Below are 10,479 nucleotides of genomic sequence, written 5' to 3' on the forward strand. Positions count from 1 at the left end.
AAATAGCAAGGTGCCCTGAGACAACAAAATAACTCCAACATTTCTACTAAAAACATTCAATACTGTTTAAAAATGATGCAATTTGCTTCTAAATGAATGATGCAAGCAAAGGCTGTAAAAGGCATATTTTTAGACTACTTATGTTTCCAGAAGTGCAAAATCAGGACACCTGCATAAATACATTTAAAATAGATAATTACATTTAGAAACAAGGTATCTATTAAAGAAATGTAGCCCAAATCCAATCTTTTTTTTTTTCCATTAGGCTATTATTTGTTGTTGTAGGGTAGGGTAATGTAATTATAATGTCAGGAACTTTCGCTGTAGCCTTTTAAACTCTATATATGGAGATATACTGTTTATAATGACGGTAATTTGATTAACAAAACTAATCCTCAAATCCATTTTGGCGATTTGCCCTTTGATTTTGAAAGTTTAATCCGGATGTGTTGTGTGTTACACTCTGGCAGGTTTGATACCAATCTCCCCAGCAGCTGAGTCTCCTCTACACAGTAAAAAAACGAAGAGAAAGCTCATCGCAGTCAAAAAACTATGAGGGCGCACGACGCGCAACTCGCTCCAAGCCTCTCCAACAGCGGCGGAGTTTTTCCTCCCGGAGGATCCGTAGCATGCGTCTGTGCGCCAACCGGAGGGAGAAGGACCACAGGAATATAACTTGACTATCTGCGGAGTTTGTGTATTTTTTTTTTTCGGGGGAGTAATCATGCCTTTTTGCAAACGGACGATACTTCCGAAAGATGTGTGCAAGCCCGACGGCCGGAGGCTGCAGGAGGCGCGTCCGCGGCACCAAGCGGAAGTTTTCGGGGACTTGGCGGACGTGTGCGGCTTCACCTTGTGCTCGGTGCTCCGGCAGCTCTCGGATCTGTCCCGGCACTCGGTGAGCATCCTGGAGGACCTGGAGGGAGAGCTGGTGTCCGTGTGCCAACGGTCCGGCGCGCTGGAGGGCAGAGTGGTCCGGCTGCAGAGGCACGTCGCTGAGCTGCTCAGCAAGCCTCCGCCGAGAAGTAAGAGAGGAAATTAAAAAACACACACACACACACACACACACACACACACACACACACACACACACACACACACACACACACACACACACACACACACACACACACACACACACGGAGTCACTTTACACATGGTGCAGCTGCAGGAGGAGAGTTAAAGCAGCTTCTTTAGTCTGGTGGAGTCAAAGTCAGTGTTGTCAAACTTTCTACTATCAGCCTGAAATTCATGTTTCTCTGGAGAGATTAGTGGTTTTGTTATTTGAGAGTTTTGTCCATGAGTCACCATGGCTGCACGCAGCGAGCGGTCACTGTGCACGGTCCATGTTGAGATTTATTCAGGGTGGGTGTAAGTGAGAGGTTTGTTATTGGAGGGGTTTGTTATTGTCAGCTGGCGGAGATGTGTCCTGCGTTCAGTTACTCCAGGCAATATTAGGATTTTACACATGAACGCTTAAAGAAAGGACCCGGACCACTGATTCAATTCTTAATTCTTAAAAAAGTGGGAATTTTATATAAAACGTGAATTAATTGGCAATATGTGACAATGTTCAAGGGTTTGCAGAGCATGTGCGCATGTAAATAACTGATGTACGCTAAGAATAAGTTATTCATGATGTTTCTGTTATGGAGTTTTAGACTTTTTCTTTTCGGGAACAGGGAGGATTGGCAAAGTCTTACACCTTTTTTTCTGATCAGTTAACATCTTGTGGCAGTGGCTTTCTGTGGCTTTCGTTCATGGATGTGCAGGTTAACAAGATGCTCCTGAAGGCAGCACGTTGTGGGTGTTAGAGAGTGGAATTCTGGAAGCAGAGATGTCATGCGTGTTTTGGAGTTTTTGTCCGTCTACCTGTCACTTTATCACACAGTTTTTAGAGTTAGAGAAAATTGTTGCAGGTCAAAGCATTCTGAGTTCAGATTCAAGATGATGCTCACATTAAACCCCCTCCATCTGCTGAAAATGTCTTTTGCTTTTTGTTACTTCATTTGGATTTTTAAGTTTGAATGATGTTTGGTGCAGAGTTTGACACTAGAAGTCTGTTTTCACATCAATCTGCTGAAGAGGAAAAGTTTCTCTGTGCTCACTTTAAATCTCAGTTCAAGATGTGTATGTGAGCAGGGTTTTGTGACATCACAACCTGTTTGAAAGCCAATCATGATTTAGAAATAGTTTGTGTCCAGCTGTAAAACTTTTGAAATGAATAAGCAAAATTCATAGTGTGTAATTTCACTTTTTTGTAGAAAAAACATTATTCATGAATTTAAGCAGAGTATTTTTATGTTCAAACATGTCAGGAGAAAAAAAAGAAAGAAAAAGTTTGAAAACCTGCTGATACTAAGAGTCATTTTTAGGGACAATTACAATTGTCCTGATTTGCATGGATGGATGGTGTATGAGACAATTCCAACCCCCCGCCCCCCCCCCCCTTGCAGTCATTTTGCATCTGTGAAAGTCTTGCATCTGTTTTTAGTCATTTTGCATCTTTTTTGTGGCCGTTTTGCATCTCTTTGCAGTTCTTCTGTGTGTCTGTGGTCTTTTTGTGTCGCTTTGTTGTCATGTTGGGTCGTTTGTAGTCGTTATGTGTACATTTTCTATCTTTTAGATCTTATTTGTTTATGTTTGTGGTCATTTAGCGTCTCTCTGTGAACATTTTGTGACATTTTATGAGTCAGGGCCCCTGTCCCTATGGATCCCTATGGGTCCCTGGTAGGGCTGAACGATTAATTGCATTTTCGATAATATCGCGATATGTTAAAACGCGATTTCCTAATCGCAAAGGCTGCGATTTGGTCACATGACTCACAAGAGCAATCAGTCTGCACTCCGCAGAGAAAGCATCAACCAGCATGCTAACGCTACACTGTACCTTGAGCTGATTTCTGTCATTCAAACAACTCTGAGTTGTAGTTTAAAACTTTTACAGACATTTTAATAAAATGAAGGATTTTATTCGGGCTTGAGTCTATACATGCAGTTAATGGATACAGGCACACAGAACTCAAGGCTCGGTTGGCAATGATTAGCTCTGATTAGCGGTTAGCTCCGTTATAAAGATATGAGTGGAGGAGCTGCCACTGAGAGGGGTAACAATCAGACTCTGATAAATGACGTTCGGGGAGCTTTCACAGCAGCGCGGCCGCGGTGTTTCAGCGGTTTTATTAGTACAGTTAATCCCACGGCAAGAACACCAGCAACTAGCTAACGTAACGATAGCCTCTCTGAACAAGTGCACACGGCAGCACGCAACTTCACGAGGGGGAGGGGCTGGAGGCAGATCCTCTCTGTGCACTGTAAAAAATTGTGTGTGTGTGTGTGTGTCTATATATACTATATTTTTACTTATTTAACTGTCTAGTGTCTAATTGTGTGTTCATACTATACATTATTATATTATTCTTTGTTGAATAATACAGAAGACAAAGAGCTTAAAAAAATAATCGAATCGAAATCGCAATATTTGGGGAAAAAAATCGCAATTAGATTATTTTCAAAAATCGCTCAGCCCTAGTCCCTGGGCCTGTGCCCGGTTGGCCCGTTCAGTAATCCATCCATGCTGATTTGGGGTAAGAAATAACTTTTAGTTTTAGAGACTGTATAGTCACATATTGTCATTTTAATGACTGATATGACTGATCTCATGAAGTGGTGTATGTATGACATGCCATTATTGGCGTGTTATCAAGACGCATACTCGTTTTTTAGCGTGTTTATCAACGTCCTTTGGCCTCCATTGACTTACATTACCTTGCGATTGCGTGTGAATTGACGCTGTAGCGAGTAGTATGAAAGGACGAAAATCCGCATAGGGAGGTTGGTCACACGGGACTTTCACCCAGGAGAGCGGGGATCCTCTCCCCAATGTCCCGCGTGTGACATTGTCGTGTTCCGCGTGATGTTTCCTTTCCACGTTTGTTCTTTTCCTAATCCCAACCGGTTGTTCTTTTCCTAATCCCAACCGTAGCCTCACGATAACACGTAGCCTCGTGATAACACGCCACGTGGCGTGTATGTTTACGCTGTGACGTTGCAGACTGCCGGTCTCTCTGATACAGCGTAGACATACACGTGGATAGCTTAAAATGCGTACAGATAACACGCCACTTGGCGTGTATGTTTACGCGAAGTCATGATATCACGTTGAGATTTTCATGATTTGCTTTCGTCAATTGATCATATTTTGTATTTTGTGACCGCTTTGACGCATATGAATGAATTGTTTTCATATTTTGTTTGTTTTCAAACCTAACTGCATCTTGTGGGACAAATGAAGTATTTAGCATTTAATTCAGATGTCAGTGCACAGGCCTAGAGTTGTAGAATTTGAGGTGTTATTGTATACTTTCTCTTCACATGAGGTGTTTGTGTGTTTTTTTTTTAGTTGTCGTATGAGCACATATATACCCTAGCTGAGCTCAGGACCAGGACACATCCTCCTCCACCTGACAACAGTTCAGGTGATGCAGCCCAGATGCATGATGGGAGATTTGCACCATGGCTGCCAACCTGTTTTAACTCTGCAAACTTTGCAAAAAAACGTATCGCAGGCAGATGTCTCCTTTGTTTGCATTACAGTTTAAGAGTGAGCGAATGAACAAGGTTGAGCCGACTGTGAACAAGAGTTTATGAGGCTGTCAGCGGTGCGTGTGTGTGTGTGTGTGTGTGTGTGTGTGTGTGTGTGTGTGTGTGCGCACGTACAGTATGATAAGAGAGAAAGTCCCTCTAAACACAGACCAGATGTAGAGCTGGAAAGAGGAGAAGAAAGATAAAACAAAATGTAGCTCGTCTTTTAGTTTACTTTACCGGGAGGAACTCACCCATGTGTTGGCCTGAGTGAGTGAGTGAGTGAGTGAGTGAGTGAGTGAGTGAGTGAGTGAGTGTGTGTGTATGTGTGTGTGTGTGTGTGTATGTATGTGTGTGTGTGTGTGTGTGTGTGTGTGTGTGTGTGTGTGTGTGTGTGTGTGTATTTCTATGGATGTGTTTATCTGTATGAGATGCAAACATCCTTAGTCTTCTTCTCTCTCCTTTCTAAATTCTGTGTGGGATCTAACTATCACTAACGTGGGCAGAAGCACAAGGCTAAACAATCAATAAAGTCGTCCATGGGGCTTTTTATCTCTCATCCTCATCCTCTCTCTCTCTCTCTCTCTCTCTCTCTCTCTCTCTCTCTCTCTCTCTCTCTCTCTCTCTCTCTCTCTCTCTCTCTCTCTCTCTCGCCTCCTACTGTCTCGGCAAAGATGGAAAACATTGATCTAACTTTCACCAGAAGAATACCAAGGTATAAAGATTTGGGTCCCTTTTCCATTGCTGATTTAAAAAGCTTTGTTTAGTATTTTCATCCACTCTCTAAAATCCAGTTTCCACACTGTGATCACCATTGCTTTAACCAACCCCATGCTGCATGTCATTGTCTCTTCGACTCTCACAGGCTTCCGCTTGATGACATGTTTGAGATGAATCAAATGAGGAGTTGGAGTGTAGTTGCATTTCGGGGTGGCACAGTGTCAGAAAAGGGTCAGATACATCTGACTATCTAACAACTTTAACTCAAAATAGTAGTTTTTTTTTTAATCTATATCTCAAAACTGTGGTTTTCCTTTTGTTGGTTGGACGTGACATTTTAGGTTACTTGTATAAGCAATACTATGCTCGATGATATGATTATGTTAAAATGCCTGTTTTCACCTAATAAATGGACAGTTTTTTTTTAAATTTTTAAATTTATTTTTATAATTTTTGGATTAAAGTGTGATCAGAAGATCCCAATCTCCAAAAGAAAAATCATAAAATTCATGCAGTAGAGGATTAAACCACTTCTGAAATCCTTCTTCTTTTATGCCAAGTGATAGCTGTGAATCAAACAATGTGGACAGTTCCCTTTGCAAGAGGTGAAGAAAAATCACATTCTTTTCCCTCATTCGTGGATGTGTGCTTTCCCTCCTATAAGAGCCGCTGACATTCCCCCCCTCCACCTGCCAAAAAAAAAAAAAAAGGAAAACTTGGTCAGAGTTGCATAAGAAACACATGTTCCAGGCCTGGATGAGGAGATTTTTTCCACCCCGAGTTTAGAGTTTGTTCAAGAGTCGGATCTCCTGAGCTGCTTCCAGGGCCTTGGCACGGTGAAACGCCGGAGGGGGTCGGAGCTGGTTTCCTTCAAGGGAAGAGTCGCACTGATACGGAGGAAGTCACTCTCGGGGCTTGATAGCACCAGTGTGCATATGTGTGTGTCCAGTTTCCACTGGAAGCTGTCACTCAGAAGGGACTGAACTTGAGGAGTTTGTCCTCTGCAACACCTCCTCTGTAGCTTTCTGTTTCTCATGCTGGCCTTACTTCCTGCTGTTTTCTGTTGGCTGCCGTTGACCCCGGAGTAGGGCAGGAGTATCCCAAGTATGTAAGTGGGAACCAAAGTTTTGTGTTTTCTTTTGGTGCCTTTTTTCCAACTTAATTCTATGGGAAACCACAGTCTTTCTTTGACCTAAAACTGATTTTAAAGGCTGATTTAGCTGAAGTTTGTTGTTCCCTGCTCTGGTCTGGCGGTCGCAGTTGAGGCCGCGCTAAAAAAGCTGTTCCCTGTGGTTTCAAATGATAAGCATATTTCACTGCTGAACAACTCCAAATCAATGATATCACAGCTGGTGTTTTTTCCTCGGCTGTGAAAGACAACGCACCTGCTATGACATCACCAACTGGGGTGTGGCCTGAAGTGCAACATGCTTAAGTTTCAGAGAGCAGTGCGATCCTTTTCCTTTTCTACAAACACGTGACAACATCAGTATTACTCAATACTTCAATCACCCAAATCACAATATAGTTGCATTGAATTGAGTTGCATTGTGGGTAATGTAGGCATTTTACCCGAATGTTACACAGGATGAAACTCTCTTCAACAATATTTAGATTTTAGGCGACCCAGTTTTAGTTTTAGTGTAAGGGGAAGATAGTGATTTTAGCGTGAAATTAGCGAGTTACATTGTTGCATAAAGTGCATACTTTTAGCTGGTGCAACAGGCTGCTGAAATATACTGATCTGTTTCCTCTTCCTACAGTAAAATGCAGTGAATGTTTCACTCTAAAGCAGGCGTGTCAAACTCATTTTAGTTCATGGGCCACATACCCCTAGCTTGATCTCCAGTGGGCCAGACCAGTAAACCACTCCAGAAAGATCAGAAACTTTATCTGCCACAGAGTTTCTCGTCAGCTTGATGTTGGCAAACCCAAGTTGCTTCTGCTCCGACAGCGTTCTAAGGCCGTTTTAGGAAAAAATAATAATGTTACGGACCCGGGAGGGAGGGGTAATATTCAGAGAAGAAAATCAAAAAACTAAAGTTGTAAATTTACGGAAAAAAATAACTCAGATATTCTCTGAGATTAAAGTGGTAAATTTGGAATATGAATTAATTACTTCTCTGCAATTTTCACACATTGCAAAGTCATCCTGTGGGCCTGATCAGACCCTTTGGCGGGCCAGTTCTGGCCCACGGGCCGTATGTTTGACACCCCCGCTCTAAACTTTCCTTCCAAATCCTGTTATGAAAATCAAGTGGTTGATTGAGAAAAAGACTTTGACTCCCTTCTTTTTTTCTTACTAATTCCTATCCTCCCCTCCTCTCTCTTTCTCTGTCCTCCCTCATTCCCACGGGTGGACATCAACCTCATGACTCAGTATCCCTCCCTGTTGGCCCCTCTATAAATTCCCCTTCTCTTCATTTCTTACTTCTTTTCCTCTCCTGCCATTTACCCTCCAACACTTCTCAGCATGCATCTGATGAGCAGTGACATGCAAGAGGCAGAAAAACCTTCTAAAAACGGCTTCAGAAACTTGTTTTTAGAGACACATTCAGGTTCTGACCCGACAAAACGATGCATTCAGTGGCAATGGATGACTTTGGACATCTCAGCTTTCATTTAAGGAGATGTTCTATAATCTCACTGGTTTTTATTGCACACTCAGGACATGCATTCAACAACTTTTCAGTGTCAAAATATTCACTTCTTCTTCTCCCCCTCCTCCCCCAACATCTCTCTTCCTACAGGCAGTGACTCACACGTCAGCAGCAGCATCACGCCATCACTCCAGCATGCTGCTTTTTCTGATTTAGGTTTTTAGTTCAATTATAATACTCAGAGCTGCCAAATCCCCAGAAGTAAATCTCATCTGAAAAGTAAAAAGAAAACAAGTGTTATTCATTTAAACAATTAAAACAAGGAGGCTGTAAAAGATGTTCCCTTCTTTTGGATGTTCAGTATTTTTCCGTTCATGCTGAAGAGATTTGAACCAGGAATAGATATTTTCCCTCTATGTTCACTTACATTCTGCTCCTCCATATTGCCCAGTTGCCCGATAAATCACTACCAAGTTTGGATAAAGATACAACTTCCTGTACTGGTCGTAAAAGCAGCGGAAGCCCATTGAACTAATTGGGTGCTCTATTCTTGACTGCTTGGTTGTAGGACTATGAGATGAACTTATTTAGAAATATGTATAGCATAAGTGTAGTATTGTTTAGGAGTATAGGTGTAGTGTAAATTGATGTTTGTCAGTCGAAATATGAAAACATTTGAAAATGGCATAGTGCTTAAACTGTAAGAATGAACTGCAGAGAAGCATCTGTCAGAAACAGTCGTAGTTGTATGATTCAGTGGTAATTCTCAGAAGGTCAGTAAAATAGATCACCATCTGTGTGTGTGTGTGTGTGTGTGTGTGTTTTTTCAAGGTCAGTGAGAAATCATAGTAAATGTTCTACGTTTAATGTTTCTGTTGGAGCTCCAAGTGTTTTCACTGCTTTTTGGGTTTGAACGTGAAAGTGTGTGTGTGTGTGTGTGTGTGTGTGTGTGTGTGTGTAATTGAGGAATATGACCAGAACAAAAAAGAGAGAAAGTCCTGTTGTTCTCCAGAAAACTAAAGTGAGTTGTAGATTCAGGTAACAGAGTATGACTGACTAACAACTTCCTGTCTTGGCAAAGAGCCCCGGTTCATTACGTACGCACACACACACACACACACACACACACACACACACACACACACACACACACACACGCACACGCACACGCTTTCTAGCATTCCTACAGCCAAAGGGATACCATTTTTATTATTCTATAGTTCCCCTCCCACTGCAACGTTTTTGGTTAGACAGGTTACCATGGCAACCACAGTGAGTGTTCTGTTGTAGGTCTCCGTGAAATACAACCAATTACCAACGTGTCCTTTGTGTGTGTGTGTGTGTGTGTGTGTGTGTGTGTGTTGTCTCCCAGTGTCTCTTGCTGTCCTGCTGTGAACTTCATGTTTTTCTCAGCACCGATTTGTCAAATGGCGTGAAACGAGTTGAGACACACACACACACACACACACACACACACACACACACACACACACACACACACACACACACACACACACACACACACACACTTTGCTGAGCTTGTAAATGTACAGTATGAACAGAAATGTGAAAAGCTCTCTCTCTCAGACTGGGAATTATTATAGAGCAAACATTTGGAGGAGGAATGATAAATTGTAAAAGAAGAGACAAAAAGAGCACATGAGTTAGAGAAGGAGCAAAGAGCAAGAAGGAGGATTGATAGAAAAGAGGAGGAGATTGGAGAAAGGATGGGAAGATCAAAGGAGGAGAAGGAGGAGAGATTGACAGCTGAATAACAGGCAGTTATGTAATTTGAACAGTTTGAATTTTCAGTCTGTCACTTCTTGCGCAAAGAAAAGTCTCACAACTCAACAGTGGTTAACAAAAGTTTGTGAGAACCTGAAGTAAACTAAGAAATGTTTGTGTTTTGATTTAATTGGAAATGAGCGTGCATGTATTTTTAACTGTGAACAGTGTCACTTGTAGTGATGAACCTACAGAGAATTATCAGCTGAATCTGCAGCTCCTCTCAGCTCTACAGAGCTTCAAAGTGACTTTCAGTTCATTGTTAAGCTGTCTGACCAGCAACTTGACTGTTTTGGTTCACTCTCACTGCTCTCATAGCGTCGTTTTTAGCCACAGCGGCAGAAAAAATCTCTATAAACCCACTGTAAACTACCTGCTCAGCAGCAAACAGCAGACAAACACAGTTAGAGACTAGCTAGTAAACATAGTGAAGCATTAAAGGGTAACTACCGTTTTTTTCAACCTGGACAAAAGTGCTTGTTTTGTCATTGACAGGCTCAGATACATATTCTAAGTGTCTGACAACATTATGGAAAGGATTTCTGAGGATTCCTTTCTGTTGAAGAGTAAGAGTTTTTAAACAGTGAAATTGCGTTCGCTAAACCCACCAGACTCGATGTAAATAAACAGTAATTTTAGCATCGTAAAATACACTTCATTTAAAGTCGACAGAAACAAAATAAAACTATGAAATGCCGTTTTGTGTCGTCTTTCTACTTTTCCAACCATCACAACTCTAGTTTTGGTTGAAATAAACACATAATTTACCAATTTACATGTGAAAATATGT

General features: G+C 41.7%; 1 protein-coding gene across 1 annotated transcript in view; it reads left to right on the forward strand.

Moving 5' to 3' along the window:
- Positions 1-531: 531 nt before the first annotated feature.
- The window catches only part of nhsl2 (NHS-like 2), a 147,063-nt gene continuing 137,115 nt past the window's right edge, over positions 532-10,479 (forward strand). Inside the window, exon 1 of the mRNA XM_031304353.2 lies at positions 532-1,025. Within this exon, the coding sequence (XP_031160213.1) occupies positions 725-1,025 (301 nt within the window). The 5' untranslated portion in view covers positions 532-724. The remainder of the gene's footprint in view (positions 1,026-10,479) is intronic.

Source organism: Sander lucioperca, chromosome 17 (assembly GCF_008315115.2).
Source record: "Sander lucioperca isolate FBNREF2018 chromosome 17, SLUC_FBN_1.2, whole genome shotgun sequence".
In the NCBI taxonomy this organism is placed as follows: Eukaryota; Metazoa; Chordata; class Actinopteri; order Perciformes; family Percidae; genus Sander; species Sander lucioperca.